At 35.5% G+C, this 17,016-nt stretch overlaps 1 protein-coding gene across 1 annotated transcript in view; it reads left to right on the plus strand.

Annotated features, from left to right (window-relative positions):
* The first annotated feature begins 1,143 nt into the window (after positions 1–1,143).
* The window catches only part of DYNC2H1 (dynein cytoplasmic 2 heavy chain 1), a 370,694-nt gene continuing 354,821 nt past the window's right edge, over positions 1,144–17,016 (plus strand). The window contains exons 1-6 of the mRNA XM_030835708.2: positions 1,144–1,466; positions 6,192–6,362; positions 6,796–6,931; positions 14,041–14,159; positions 15,157–15,301; positions 16,058–16,290. Of these exons, the coding sequence (XP_030691568.2) occupies positions 1,272–1,466; positions 6,192–6,362; positions 6,796–6,931; positions 14,041–14,159; positions 15,157–15,301; positions 16,058–16,290 (999 nt within the window). The 5' untranslated portion in view covers positions 1,144–1,271. The remainder of the gene's footprint in view (positions 1,467–6,191; positions 6,363–6,795; positions 6,932–14,040; positions 14,160–15,156; positions 15,302–16,057; positions 16,291–17,016) is intronic.

Here is a 17,016-nt window from a genome sequence, read left to right on the forward strand (position 1 = left end):
TTCCCATCCAGCTGCCGGCATTCTACCTCACTGACTCCCTTCCCATCTTTTGGATTATTTCGTAAGAATTTGAATTCATTTCCCTTTATAATTTAAAGCACTTCAGCTTTCTTTAGTTTCCATTCCTCAAACTTAATCAAGATGCTCAGCAGATAAAAAGACCTTCTTTCTAATTCTAAAAGAATATAGTAGTGATTACCGAGTGCAAATAAAACAATTGGTATGTGTTTATTTTCCCTAGGATAATGGCTCAAATCAGGGTTGAGATGATGACTGATTATGAGGGCAGAGACTATGGTCTCCAGGGCCTAGTTCACTACTTGGCATATAGCAGCATGAGGTAAATATTTTTAGAAGATAATTATTGAATTCGGAGACTCTTTGATGAATATTGGGATAAATGACCAGTAATTTAGTAGTTTGTAGTGATGCCATGGGGTAGAAAATGATGAAGGCTGATTTCACATCTGTATTTCTTCAGCATTTGGTTATGCTTGTTATAAAACAAATTAACAAGTATCACTGCCCGTTTTGGTTATTTTACAATATGGCTGTGTGTTCTGATAACGATTGTGATGAAAAATTGGAGAAATAATAACATTTTTCTGAAATAATAGGATAACAAAATTAAAATAATGGTGGGAAATTAACACAGAAACGAGAAGAGTAAGATGGAGAAAGTAAATTAACGTTGTATTGAACTCCTATTATCAGCCTCTTTAAAAAGCGGTGTTTAAGTAGTAATCTCTTAAAGTCCTCATTATAACCCAGATAGTATTTCCCTATTTTACAGATGTGGAACTTGACGTTGACAGTGGTTTGCTAACGAGTGAAGGGGAAGAGGGAGCACTAGAACCCCAGCCATCCTAAATCCTTGTCATACTGCTGCACTTGAAGACTAGAGGTATCTCTTCTAATTATGCGTTATAAGAAGTCAGTAGAAAGCATTAAAGGCAGATTTTGCGACTTGACACAAACTTGCCTGAATCCTTTACAATCGAGGACCGCGGCGAGCAGCTAAGGAGCTCCTAGATGATCGATCCTCTCCGAGAGCTTTGCGTGCGCGTGCCCGAGATGGTAACGCCCACCGCACGCCGCCGTAGTGCTCCGTCGCCATAGCGACTGCCCGTGGCAACCGCGGAGCTCTGAAGGCCCGCAGGCGAGCTCCGGATTTGGGTCGAGTTCTCATCTTCTCTTTACTTCTGTGCCGACTGTTTTTTTCCTCCTTCCCTCTTTGCCGCCCTCCCTCCTCTTTCCCCTTCCCTAGAATCATGGCGGGCGGAACCGGGGACGTTCGGAAGCTTTTCATCTTCACTACTACTCAGAATTACTTTGGACTGGTGTCGGAATCTTGGGACCAGCCGCTGCTGTACAACAGTCCTGAAATCAACAACTTCTTGGACGACGGGAACCAGATGCTCCTCAGAGTGCAGCGATCCGACGTCGGAATTTCCTTTTCCAATGTGGTATGCTTCCCTGCACCCCTGCCCTGACCTACCTTTACGTCCCCGGGCTCAGCCAGAAGGATGTCGGGTCCGTTTCTGCCTTCCTGTTTGGATCATCCTAGAGGGCCCAGTGTTGTCCCCGCTTGATGAGCTCCGCTGGCCTCGTGCTTCAGCGTGTAGTTTCCAAGCTTGGATCCCCCCTGACCAAAGGAGGTTCCCAGTCCACGCACCTGAAGAGAACAATTCTAGTCTTTCTAGTTTTTTTTTTTTTATACTACAGATAGGTTATAGTTAAAAATAAAATATTTACCTTATTTATTTAAACATTTTTTCTTTCTCCACTCTGTTGAGGTTCTTCGAGGCAAATCCTAGTGTATCTTTTTTGGATTATATACGAGTTTAAATTTACTCTAGGGAAAGAATAGTTAGGAATTCAAATCTTTTAAGAAATGATAAGGCAGGAAGTTTAAATTCTTTTTGTTGTGCCACATATGATGTATTGATTTATTCATTATTATTTACTGCTGCCTCCACTGGCAAGATTGTTTAAGAAATGGTTGCATTTGCAACCAGGAGATACACACACACACACACACACACACACATACACACACACATTCAGAATAATACATAGAAAAAAAATTGCCTCACACATTACCCCTGCCTAACACTGAGGCCCTGCTCAGTAAATGGAGGAAAATTAACAAGTGATAGTCATATATTAAACCTTTTCCTCTTGTGTTCACGGGTGTCCCTAGGTCTAACAGAATATTTGATGCACAGCAAGCACTGAATGCGTTTTTTGTAGGATGATTGTATCATTCACCCTATTATGAATTTTTGGTCTTGGATTTCACTCAATTCTATTCAATCGATGTATTTTGAACTCAATATATGCAAGGCACTTTGCTAGGTTTGGTGAGTTTACAAAGATGTAAAAAGCATAGATAATCATAGCTAACGTTTATTTTCCCTTTACTCTCTGTCAGGTGCTGTTCTAAGTAATTTGTGTGTTTTGGCTTATTTAATAGTCACAACAACACTATAAGATAGAAACTTTTGATTTCCATTTTGTGGCTGAGGAAAGTAAGGCACAAAGGTTACACCCTAAGCATTAACTACTCCACTTCTCTAATAGGTTAATATAATTCAGAACATGACCCCCTGTGTCTGTCTTCTAGAGCCTCACTGCAGTGGCCTAGATTGACATATACTCAACAAGTTATAAAATCAGGGCACACAGTTGTAAATGCCACCGAAAGTTTAGATAGATTGTAATGGGAAGTTAAGATCCCACAAGCCGTGTGGCCAAAAACCAAACCAAACCAAACCAAAACAAACAAAAAAAGAAAATGGAAACTATAACTTTTAGTTAAGCTAGTAGAGTCCAACAGTATATTTTATCTTTAGTCATACATCACACTACAGATTTTTAGTCATATTTGAAAATGTTTTGTTATATCTTAAGTTGTACTTTAGATATCTAAGAATCAGCATGATTGAAGAAATTAACAATTACTCAGTACCTACTATGGGTCTGGCATTGTCCTGGGTGCTGGGGATAAAGTTATGAACATGTCAGGCTTTATCTCCAAGGAGTAACATTCAAATGGACAAAAATGGGCTAAACACATGCACACAGGTATATAATGTAACATAATTTTGGGTATTGATAAGTGCTGTTAATAAAAATAGAGTAATGTTAAAGTAGTGATGGGCATGGGGAGGGGAAGTGCATTAAAATAAAGAGGGAGAGAATACCTGTCTGAATTAGTGACTTTAGAAGTGAGATTTAAATGATGACTTGTAGGCAGATTTAGAGGAAGAGTTTTCTAAGGAAAAGAAATGATAAGTACCAAGGCCTTGAGCTGGGTCTTATCTTGGTTTTAAGGAGCTGGAAAAAAAAAATCCAGAGTCATTGCTGAAGTTTAATGAATAACCAAAGAATGTGAAAGTTACAGCATGGGCTGATCATTTAGGACCTTGTACACCATTTAGGTTGAAATAGGAAGTCGTTGGTAATCTTAAGCAAGAGAGAGGTATGATCTGTTTTATGCTGTAGAATAGAGGTTGGCAAATTTTTTCTATAATGGGCCAGATAATAAATATTTTGGGCTTTGCAGGTCATAAGGTCTCTGTCACAACTCCAGCTCTGCCATTGCCATGAGAAAGCAGCCATGACAATATGTGAATGAATGAGTGTGGCTGCATTCCACTTTATTTATGGACACTGATACTTGAATTTCATATCATGAAATATTATTATTCTTTCGGTTTTTCAGAAAGTGTGGAAATAATTTTTAGCTTGTGGCCTGTACAAAACAGGCAGAAAGTTGTGGTATGCTGATCCCTGATCGATCCCAGTAGGTGATAGAGGTATTTTGCAACCTCAAAAAAGAACCAACTTTACACCTTAATAATTATCAAATTATAGTCAGTTAAGAGGAAATAGCAGTTGCCAATGATAGGGAAACTTGGAGGAGATGTGGCTAGGAGTGCTCATTCTCAGTTTTTCTTTACTCAGGGAATGATGAGCAGCTGTAGCCAACTTATCCTTTGCTTTAACTCTGACTTTGGCTAGGGCAAAGCTCATTGTCCTGATGGATGCCCCAGGATGGCTTGGACAGTGACTATAGATACTGTTTTCAAAGTATGATGTTAAAAGATGTATTTTCTGGGGCTTCCCTGGTGGGGCAGTGGTTGAGAGTCTGCCTGCTGATGCAGGGGACATGGGTTCGTGCCCTAGTCCGGGAAGATCCCATATGCTGCGGAGCAGCTGGGCCCGTGAGCCATGGCCGTTGAGCCTGCGCGTCCGGAGCCTGCGCTCCGCAACGGGAGAGGCCACAACAGTGAGAGGCCCGTGTACCGCACACACACACAAAAAAAAGTATTTTCTGAATATTCTTTCTTCAGATAGGTGGGAGGAGGGAAATTTAAGGGTATGGTCTATTTAATTACTAAGGAATGAATGTTTCAAATCTACTTATCTGCAGCTTGTTATTCTCGCTTGTAATTGGAATAAAATGATCATGCTAGCAATAGAATTCTAATGCGTGAAAATGAGAGTTTGAGAAAAGCAGCAATACTGAGTAAATGCCAATTCCTTCCTAGTGGCTAAAAAAATACAATGATTAGGATAAAAGAAAAGTAGCACAAAAGCTCACTCACCCTTTTTTTTTTATTGGAGTATAGTTGCTTTACAATGTTGTGTTAGTTTCTGCTGTGCAAGGAAGTGAATCAGCTATATGTATACCTATATCCCCTCCCTCTTGGACCTCCCTTCCACCATCGCACCCCCTCTATCCCACCCATCTAGGTGTCGAAGAGCACCGATCTGAGCTTCCTGTGCTTTATAGCATGTTCCCACTAGCTATTTTACACATGGTAGTGTATATGTCAACCCTAATCTCCCAGTTTGTCCCACCCTCCCCCTCCACCCCGTGTCCACATGTCTGTTCTCTAAGTCTACGTCTCTTTTCCTGCCCTGCAAATAGGTTCGTCTGTACCATTTTTTTAGATTCCACATATATGTGTTAATATACGATATTTGTTTTTCTCTTTCTGGCTTACTTCACTCTGTATGACAGACTCTAGGTCCATCCACATCTCTACAAATGATCCAATTTCGTTTCTTTTTATGGCTGAGTAATATTCCATTGTATATATGTACCACATCTTCTTTATCCATTCATCTGTCGTTGGACATTTAGGTTGTTTCCTTGTCCTGGCTATTGTAAATAGTGCTGCAGTGAACATTGGGGTACATGTGTCCTTTTGAATTATGGTTTTCTCAGGGTATATGCCCAGTAGTGAGATTGCTGGGTCACATGGTAGTTCTATTTTTAGTTTTTTAAGGAACCTCCATACTGTTCTCCTTAGTGGCTGTATCAATTTACATTCCCACCAACAGTGCCAGAGGGTTCTCTTTTCTCCACACCCTCTCTAGCATTTATTGTTTGTAGATTTTTTTTTTTTTTTTGCGGTACGCGGGCCTCTCACTGTTGTGGCCTCTCTCGTTGCGGAGCACAGGCTCCGGACACGCAGGCTCAGCGGCCATGGCTCACCAGTCTAGCCGCTCCGCGGCATGTGGGATCTTCCCAGACCAGGGCACAAGCCCGTGTCCCCTGCATCGGCAGGTGGACTCTCAACCACTGCGCCACCAGGGAAGCCCTGTTTGTAGATTTTTTGATGATAACCATTCTGACCAGTGTGAGGTGATAATCTCGTTATATGACAATTTAGTAAAAAGTTTGATCTCAAATACTTTAAGGAAAAAATGTTTGTTCACATAAAGATGATTTTAGGAGATGGACAAACTAAGTTTGTTTTGGTAGTTCTGAGTTTATATTGAACTTAGTTTCATGTAAGAGGGTAATTAGCATCCTTGTTATAGAGTTTCTGGAGTGAAGAAGTATACTACTCACCAGTGTGTACCTGGGGCACACAGCTTTGATCTGTAGTATTACTGAATCTGTCTGGAGTGGATGTTAACAATATTCATATAGTGCTTTTTGTTTATAAACCATTTATCAAAGTAGCTTTATGATACAATCACATATAAGCGGGGATACATTTTTAAAACCCAGGTTTTTTTAAGAATTGGTTGTAATATACTATAATTATTTCTAAAGTATAGTTTTTCCAAGGGGTAAAATTACAGTAATATAACATTTTAGGGAAATATATAAATTTTCAAGTATTAACTTTATGAAAATAACATTAAAAATCATTTGTTTATCACTTTAGATTGATTTTGCCGACACAAAAGATAAAGTGCTGGTGTTTTTCAAGCTGCGACCTGAAGTAATTACTGATCAGAATCTACATAAAAACATTCTTGTTTCATCTATGTTAGAATCACCTATAAATTCCCTTTACCAAGCAGTACGGCAAGTATTTGCGCCAATGTTGTTAAAGGTGAGTAAATTAAAGTAGCTTGTATGGTGGTTGTTGTTTTTAGCCTAAGTATTTGGGTAAATGCTTTCATACACACAAAAGTAAATATTTATTATTTTATTTACTGGTAATATCATTAGTATTTTAGTTTTTAAGTTAAAATATTTTTTCTTTGTAATTAAAAAAATTTTAATGTAGCCTTTATTGGCAAATAGAGAAATTGGAGAAAGATATAAAATGCAATCTACATCAGCTCTTAAATTGCTGTAGTAAATGATCTTTATAAAGTTTTAACTGTTGAAAGGACTTTTTTCCCTCCCTTATGAGATGGAGGTAGTGTCAGGCTTTGAGTGAAACAGATATATTTGGACTTAGTTCTTTTGAAAGTGTTTTAGGAAACCAGTTTGATTGGCAAGATTTTGAACATTGTATGCTCTTGTCTGTTTTTATTTAGGATCAGGAGTGGAGCAGAAACCTTGATCCCAAACTTCAGAATCTTTTGAGTGAACTAGAAGCAGGCTTGGGTATAGTTCTACGAAGATCAGATACTAACTTATCAAAACTGAAATTTAAGGAAGATGACACACGAGGTATTTACCCATAGTTTTGTCAAAGAAAATCAAAACAATTGCCTTATTAATACATTAGTAAATTAATATACTTCTGCAAAGATTTCTTCCCACACTTTGGATCTTCTCTGAGCTTGAACTGCTTTTAAATAAATAGATTTACATATGGATTTGGAGAAGAGGAAGATGTGATCTTTAATAATGTGCAGTTCATGGAAATAGAAAGTATAGTTGATCTCATTATTTGCAGTAGTTCTGTTCTATAAAGTCACTGTGAACACTCAGTTAGCGAATACTGAAGCATTGCTCCTAGGGTCCCGTGAGCCTCTGGTCATGAGATTTTCACCAACTGCTCAACACATAACCTTGTTTTAGGTGCATTTGGTTTGGACACGTTATTTAATATATATTGTTGATGAATTGTCATTGAGCTTAAGGGCAACAGCACTGCAACTCTTGCCTGAATGAAGCTCATCTAACACAAGTATTTTCTCTGTAAGGGACTTCACAGTGTTCTTGTGCTAGGAACACTAGACAGCACTTCACAACCATGCTTGGGGGCCATTTTAAACAGCAAAATCACCAACAAAAGCACAAAAATGTGAAAAACATGGCATTACATAGACTACAGAAAAGACATTTGTTTACAGTAGGTGATAGAAAATAAGAAAGCAGTGTTGCTTTGTTCATCCTTAGCTGGGAACATATGCGTTGGGCAACTCACATTTTTCACAGCTCTGTGCATGTCTGCAAATGACCACAAAAACATTGAGAGTATTGTATTGACTTTGGATACATATAAATGTTAACAAGTAGGTGACTTCATAAATCCAGAATCTGTGAATAATGAGGATTGATGCTAATTGTATATTTGTGAAGATAATAAGCCAATGACTTTTATTTTAAAATGTATTTTTTTCCTGAAGCTAATTGTAATTTTGTGGCTATAGATAAATTATTTCATAAGAACAATTAAGATGAAATGCCTGACATACACAAATCATTAGTTTAAAATATTAGTTGTAGTTTTATACTTTGAATAGTAAAATAGATGTTTTTTGAATCTCATACAACCAGAAAGAATAGTGAATTTACTTCCAGCATGGGATTAAGCAGCTAGAGGTTGCGTATTTCATTGGGAAAAATAAAACTATTTTAACTTGCTTATTTTTTCTTCCAGTTTTACTGAGATATAATTGACATACAGCACTGTATAAGTTTAAGGTGTGTAGCATAGAGATTTGAGTTAAATACATCAAGCAATGATTATCACAATAAGTTTAGTGAACATCCATCACCTCATATGGATAAAAAATTAAAGGAATAGAAAAAAAGTCTTCTTTTCTTGTGATGAGAACACTTAGGATTTACTCTCTTAACTTTCATATATAACATACAGCAGTGCTAATTATATTTATCATGTTGTATATTACATCCCTACTACTTATTTATCTTTTGGAAGTTGTACCTTTTGACCACCTCATACAATTCCCCTTCCTCCCATCCCCCACCTCTGGTAACTACAAGTCTGATTTATTTTTGTTTGTTTGTTTGTTTGTTTTTGACGTATAATTGACCTACAACAGTATGTTAGTTCCTGTTACACAACATAGTGATTTGGTATTTCTGTACATTTCAAAATGATCACCATGATGAGTCTAGTTACAGTGTGTCACCATAGAAAGATATTGCATAGTTCTTGACTGTATTCCCCACAGTATACATTTGATACCAGTGACTCCTTTATTTTGTAACTGGCAGTTACAAAATAAATCTTAATCTCCCTCACCCATTTCTTTCCTCCCCCACCCCCCTTCCCTCTGGTAAGGGGGGTTCTCTATATCTGTAATTCTGCTTTTTTTTTTTTTTTCAAATATTTCTCCTGCACAGTGGGCACAGCAGCTGTTGCTTGGACTTCTTCAGGAACTTGTAGTGGAAGCTGGGCATGGTGGCTGGGCACTGGTGAGCACATGGTGGCCCTACAGCTTGTGCCTCACTCCAACCACAAGCTGGGTTTGGCTCCTGGTGGTGCCAGATCTCTATAACTCTGCTTTTGTTTTATTTGTTCATTTGTTTTGTTTCTTAGATTCCACATATAAGTGAGATTATACAGCATTTGTCTTTCTCAGCCTGACTTATTTAACTTAGCATAATGTCATCTAGGTCCATCCATGTTGTCACAAATGGCAAGATTTCATTCTTTTTTACGGCTGAGTAATATTCCATTTTATATATATATATATATGTATATATGTACACACCACACACACACACACACACACACACATACACACATACACATATACATATGTATATATATATATACACCCCACATCTTCTTTATCTATTCATCTGTTGATGGACACTTAGGTTTCTTCCATATCTTGGCTACTGTAAATAATGCTGCTATGAACATAGAAGAGCATATATCTTTTTTAATTAGTGTTTTTGTTTTTTTAAGATAAATGCCCAGAAGTGTAATTGCTGGATCATATGGTAGTTCTATTTTTAATTTTTTGAGTAATCTGCCTACTGTTTTCCATAGTGGCTGCTTTACTTTACCTTCCCACCAACAGTGCATGACGGTTGCACATCCTCACCAACACTTGTTATTTGTTGCCTTTTTGATAACAGTCATTGACAGTGTGAGGTGGTATCTCATTGTGGTTGATTTGTATTTTGCTGATGATTAGTGATGTTGAGCATTTTTCATGTGCCTGTTGACCATCTGTATGTGTCCTTTGGAGAAATGTTTATTCAGATCCTCTGCCTATTTTTTAATTGGGTTGTTTTTTTTTGATACAGAGTTATATGAATTCTTTATATATTATAGATATTAACCCCTTATCTGATATATTGTTTGCAAATATCTTCTCCATTCAGTAGGTGGCCTTTTCATTTTGTTGATAGTTTCCATAGCTGTGCAAAAGCTTTTTAATTTTATGTAGTCCCATCTGTTTATTTTTACTTTTGTTTCCCTTGCCTGAGAAGCCAGATCCAAGAAAATATTACTAAGACCAGTGTCATAGAGCGTACTCCCTATGTTTTCTTCTAGAAGTTATGGTTTCAGGTCTTACATTTAAGTCTTTAATCCATTTTGAACTTAATTTTGTGTATGATGGGAGAGAAAAGTCCAGTTTAATTCTTTTGCATGTAGGTCCAGCTTTTCCAACACCATTTACTGAAGAGGCTGTCTTTTCCCCTTTGTATATTCTTGCTTCCTTTGTCATAGATTAATTGCCATAGGTGTGAGTTCATTTCTGGGGTCACTGTTCTTTCCATTGATATATGTATCTGTATTTGTGCTAGTACCATACTGTTTTGATGACTGTAGCTTTGCAGTATAGTTTGAAATCAGGGAGCATGATAACTCCAGCTGTGTTCTTTCTCAAGATTGTTTTGGTTATTTGGGTTTTTTTTTTATGTTTCCAGACAAACTTTAGGATCATTTTTCCTAATTCTGTGAAAAATGCCATTGGTATTTTGTTAGGGATTGCATTGAATCTATGGATTGCCTTGGATAGTATGCTCATTATAACATTATTAATTCTTCCAATCCATGAACGTGGTATATCTTTCCATTTGTTTGTGTTGTCTTCAATTTTTCCATCAATGTTATACTTTTCTGCATACAGTCTTTTTACCTCGTCAGGTAGTTTTATTCCTAGGTATTTTATTCTTTTCGATGTGATTATAAATGGGATTGTTTTTTTAATTTCTCTTTCTGATAGTTTGTTGTTAGTGTATAGAAATACAACAGATTTCTGTGTATTAATTTTGTATCCTGAAATTTTACCAAATTCATTGATGAGCTCTAGTAGTTTTTTTGTGGCATCTTGAGGATTTTCTATGTATAGTATCATGTCACCTGCAAACAGTAACAGTTCTGCTTCTTCCTTTCCAATTTGGATTCCTTTTATTTTTTTTCTTATCTGATTGCTGTGGCTAGGACCTCTAATACTGTGTTGAATAAAAGTGGTGAGAGTGGCCATCCTTGTCTTGTTCCTGATGTTAGAGGAGCTGCTTTCAGCTTTTCACCATTGAGTATGATGTTAGCTGTGGGCTTATCATATATGTTATTATGTTGATGTATGTTCCCTCTATATCCACTTTGTTGTTGAGAGTTTTTAATCATAAATGGATGCTGACTTTTATCAAATTTTTTCTGTATCTATTGAGATGGTCATATGATTTTTATTCAGTTTGTTAATGTGGTATTTCACATTGATTGATTTTTGGATTTGAATCATCCTTGCATCCCTGTGATAAAACCCACTTGATTGTGGTATATGAACCTTTTAATGTATTGTTGAATTTGGTTTGCTAATATTTTGTTGAGGAATTTTGCATCTATATTCATCAGTGATATTGGCCTGTAATTTTCTTTTTTTGTGTGTGTGTGTGATATCTTTGTCTGGTTCTGATTTTAGGGAGATGCTGGCTTTGGAAAATGAGTATGGAAGCATATCTTCCTCTGCAGTTTTTGGGAATAATTTGAGTATAATAGGTGTTAACCCTTCTCTACATATTTGGTAGAATTCACCAAACCATGTGATCCGAAGCCATCTAGTTCTGGACTTCTGTTTTTTGGAGTTATTTTTTACAATTACTAGTAATGAAATGATTCAATTTCATTACTGGTAATTGGTCTACTCATATTTTCTATTTCTTCCTTGTTCAGTCTTGGGAAACTGTACATTTCTAGGGATTTTGTCCTTTTCTTATAGGTTGTTCATTTTATCGGTGTATAATTTTTCTTAATAATATCTTATGATCCTTTCTATATCTGTGGTGTCAGCTGTAACTTCTTTTTATTGATTTGGGCCCTCTCTCTTATTTTCTTGATGAGTGTGGCAAAGTTTGTCAGTGATGTTTAATTTTTTAAAGAACCAGCTCTTAGTTTCATTGATCTTTTCTATTTTTTCTTTTTTTTTAGTCTCTGTTTCATTTATTTCTGCTCTGATCTTTATGATTTATTGCTTTCTGCTAACTTTTGGTTTTGCTTGTTCTTCTTTTTTCTAGTTCCTTTAGGTGTAAGTTTAAGTTGTTTATTTGAGATTTTTCTTATTTCATGAAGTAGGCTTGTATTGCTATAAACTTGCCTCTTAGAACTGCTTTTGCTGCATCATGTAGATTTTAGATTGTTGTGTTTTTATTTTCATTTTTCTTCAGGTATTTTTTGATTTTTCCTCTGTGATCCATTGATTGTAGCATGTTATTTAGTCTCTACATATTTGTGTGTTTTTTGCAGTTTTTTCCTTCTAGTTGATTTCCAGTCTTAGAGCATTGTGGTCAGAAAAGATGCTTGATATGATTTCACTTTTCTTTAAATTTGCTGCATCTTATTTTTGTGGCCTAGCATGTGATCTGTCCTGGAGATGTGCATTTGAAATAAATGTATATTCTGCATTTGAAATAAATGTATATTCTGCTGCTTGTGGATGGAATGTTCTATATATATATATATTAAGTTTATTTCATCTAATGTGTTGTTTAAGGCCATTGTTTCCTTATTGATTTTCTGTCTGGATGATCTGTCCATTGATGTAAGTGGGATGTTAAAGTTCCCTACTATGAACTTATTACTGTCAGTTTCTCCCTTTATGTCTATTAATATTTGCTTTATGTATTAGGTGCTCCTATGTTTGGTGGATATATACTTACATTGTGTTATATCTTCTTAGATTGATCCCTTGATCAGTATGTAATATCCTTCTTTATCATTTGTGAAAGTCTTTTTTTTTTTTTGACTGTAATTAGGCAAATTTACTTTATTCCAACTCAGATTTTCTTATAGAGATAATTTTCCACATAAATAAGAGTTAAAATCAGTGTTTTAATATTTTTTTAAAATAAAAAGTTAAAAGGGGGCTTCCCTGGTGGTGCAGTGGTTGAGAGTCCGCCTGCCAATGCAGGAGACATGGCTTTGTGCCCTGGTCTGGGAGGATCCCACATGCTGCAGAGCGGCTGGGCCTGTGAGCCATGGCCACTGAGCCTGCGTGTCCAGAGACTGTGCTCTGCAACAGTAGAGGCCACAACAGTGAGAGGCCGCATACCGCAAAAAAACCCAAAAAAGTTAAAAGACATCAAGTATTCCTTTTGCAGTGTTTTTATTTGTCCTTGTAGGGACGCTTTTTAGTAATTAATTGGACTATAAGAAAAGCCATACAGAAAGTTTGTACCACAACATCATGTGTGATAGTCTTTAAAGTCTTTTTTTATCCGATGTAAGTGTTGCTTTTTGATTGCCATTTGCATGGAATAGGTTTTCCCATCCCCTTTCAATCTGAGTGTGGCTTTAGATCTGAAGCAGATCTCTAGCAGGCAACATATATATGGGTTTTGTTTTTGTATCCATTCAGCCAATTTAAAGTAATTATTGATAAGTGTGTACTGACTGCCATTTTGTTAATTGTTTTGGGGTTGTTTTTGTAGTTTGTTTTTGTTCATAGAAATTGTAAAAATTATTTTCTGTGCATCCTTAAGAATACAGAAATGTGCAAAATCAGCAAATGAAACCAGTGACTTGCTGGCTTTTCATTTTCAAATGATTCTGTTCTTTTTTTTTCTTCCTTCCTTCCTTCCTTCCTTTCTTTCTTCTTCTAGTTTTATTGAGATAATTGACATACAGCCCTGTGTAAGTTTAAAGTGTACAGTATAATGATTTGACTCATATACATCATGAAATGATATTCACAGTAAGTTTAGTGAACATCTATTATGTCATATAGATACAAAATTAAAGAAATAGAAACAAAAATTTTTTCTTTATGAGGAGAAATCTCAACATTTATTCTCTTAAGAACTTTCATATATAACATAAAGCAGTATTAATTATATTTATCATGTTGTACATTATATCTTTGGTACTCATTTATCTTATAACTAGTAGTTTGTTCCTTTTGAGCACCTTCATCCAATTCCCCCTCTCCCCACCCCCACCTCTGTTAACCAGCAATCTGATCTCTTTTTCTATGAGTTTATTTGTTTGTGAGATTTTGAAGTGTAATTGACTTACAAAACTATGTTAGTTCCTGGTGCACAATATAGTGTTTCAATATTTCTTTACATTTCAAAATGATCAGCATGATAACAGTTGATATTTCTGATTTTTCCTTCTCACTTTTCAGGTATTCTTACACCAAGTGATGAGTTCCAGTTTTGGATAGAACAAGCTCATCGTGGAAGTAAACAGATTAGTAAAGAAAGAGCCAGTTATTTTAAAGAATTATTTGAAACAGTTGCAAGAGTACGTGATTCATACATAATTATATATCAGGTTTTGATAGAAGTACCTTAGCATTCAGTTTTTACTAGATTTATCTCTGTTTTAAAATCATTACTTGATGGTTCTGGACAAAATATATTCTTCAGATGTAGCAGGGTTTACTTAAGATATGTATTTAAACTGAGTGCAACTTAGAAGTCCAAACTTTTAAAAAAGTTAAATTCTAATCTCTAGAAAATATTTTTCTCAAAAACATAATTACTTTCCTGCAGGTAGATAGGAAAAAAACAGAAACCTACTACTAACAGAGGTTTATCCTGTGGAGGTAATATGTCCTTTGGAAAAATTGTTTACTTTATTCAAATTAGCATTTTGGAGGAATCTGAAATATAAAAAGTCTTAGTTTGATACTTATTAGATTGATTATTCCTTGGTGTATCTATGGAGAGTTTAAATAAGTGACCATTTTGAGTGTTTTTTACAAAATCTATTCTTTTCAAAATAAATATTTAGTAATTTTTTATTCATTCCCAATATTATTTCTATTTCATTAATATCATTTGAATGAAGTGTTTGAAATGGTTTAAAACTTTTTTCCTAGCAGTGATATACCATGTACTATGTTTGTATTATTGGTAACATTGTGCAACCCAGGAAATGAATCAATAAAGATATGTGAGGTGAAATGGGTAGTGTACATATGGTGTTAAGGCCATTTCTATTAGGTAAATAAAAGAAATGTCCCAAATTTAAAAGAAATTAGGCCAAGGGTAAAAATAAATTTATAGAGTTTATGTAATTCTTATTTTTCCTTCTGGCTTTCATGAAATTTATGTTTGTGAAGGAACTTACAGGGTATTTGCTTAAAGAAGTAATATATCATATGATAGAAGAAGAGGAGAAAATAATATGGCAGATATTAGAGATGTAGCGTTTGAAAAAGTCTGAGAACATTTTGACTATATTGCCCAAGGTACAAATATGATTATGTTTAAAAATGAATGCATTTTGGTTTTAGGAGTTTTATAACTTGGATGGTCTGTCCTTACTGGAAGTGGTTGACTTGGTGGAGACAACTCGGGATGTTGTAGATGATGTGTGGAGACAGACAGAACATGATCATTATCCTGAGTCACGAATGTTACATCTCTTAGATATTATAGGTACTAGTAAAGAAATAAACTTTTGCAATTTTGGAAGCCTGACTTATTTTGTTTTCTGTTTTTTCCTAAAATGTTCCTGAATACAGTAATTGTTGCTTAAAGTAACTCTTAGAGCAAATCATATAGGATTATTTAAGTAGATATTTGTACATAGTTGGTTAATTTAAATCATAGTGTCAGATTCTTTGACTATAATATAACTAAATTAACATAGATTTTTCGTCCCTATCTATGTATTAATTTAGACTTTACTTTGTAATGAACTGGAAAGTTTAATATACATTGGGTTATCTGTTGACATTAAAAATATGTATACTTTTTGACCCAGAATACACCTTTCTCATTGTTATCCTAAGAAAATGTTAGACAAGTACATAAATGTGTATGTAAAAGGATATTTATTACAGCATTGTTTGTAAAATGAGACTAGGAACAAATAGCAATTGAGAATTGGTTATGTAATGCTATGTCCATACTGTGGGCTCTGCAGCCTTTAAAAAAAATGTGTATATATTTCTATACTTCAAAGAAATGTGTGATATATTGAAAGATGCAGAAATACAAATATGTGTGTGTATGTGTGTTTTTAAAAAATATTTGTTATTAACAGTGCCCGTCTAAAGATGTGGATGTGGTATTTCATAGATCCTTGGTTTGCTAATTTGTGTATTATTTTAATTTTGTAAAAAGCATATGTTTCATAATTATTTGGTAAAAAGATATGTTCATTAAAATGTTTGTTTTACGTGTTATTAGGTGGCTCCTTTGGAAGATTTGTTCAGAAAAAGTTGGGAACTTTGAACCTATGGGAAGATCCTTATTATCTTGTGAAGGAAAATATGAAAGCTGGGATTTCAATTTGTGAACAGTGGGTTATTGCCTGTAGTCATCTAACAGGTCAGGTGTGGCAGCGCTATGTACCTCATCTGTGGAAAAATGAAAAATATTTTCCTGAAACACTTGACAAACTTGGCAAACGCCTTGAAGAGGTATATTTGATTATTTGGATCTTTGTTTTAAGTGTGAAGTAGGTCCTCACTTGTTTGAGAATGTGTTTTATAATTAATAAGACCTGCACATCTGATAGAACTTGTTTAAACTTTTGGGAGAGAATAAGAGGTAAAGTTCATATGAGATGACTTATGAAGTTGTGTGGTACAGTACCAGGTGCCCAGTGGGTACTAAGTGCTGGTTTCCACTTCCTTTCTTTTTTTTTTGGTTTGTGGCTATTCAGTTTGTAAGTTGTGAACTTTTATTTTGTTCTTCTTTGTTGTAAAAAGACAGTCAACCCACTTGTCTAGGTATGGAAGCTCTCAGACTTTCTCTTGGCTATTGAAATTTTTACAAGCGGAGACAGCTTTTCAGGGAGTACTCAGTGGAAATATTTGAAACAGCTGTTTAATTTATATAAGTTATGAGTTTCAGTATAGAACTTAGATGTTTAGCTTGAAGGGGCAGGCAAAATGAGAATATGTGAAGATTGCAGAGTGACTTTTTCCCTTTGGGCTTAAGGGAACCATTTTTCTTGGGGATTTTTTGTTGTTGTATTTTTTTTTTTTTTTGGCCATGCTGTCCAGTTTGGGGTATCTTAGTTCCCAGACTAGGGACTGAACCTAGGCCCAGGCAGTGAAACCACTGGACCAACAGGGAATTCCTGTTGTCGTGTTTTTAAACCTTTTCATTATGAGAAATTTCAAACATACACAAAAGTAACA

The sequence above is a fragment of the Globicephala melas genome, chromosome 8 (genome assembly GCF_963455315.2).
Source record: "Globicephala melas chromosome 8, mGloMel1.2, whole genome shotgun sequence".
Taxonomy (NCBI): Eukaryota; Metazoa; Chordata; class Mammalia; order Artiodactyla; family Delphinidae; genus Globicephala; species Globicephala melas.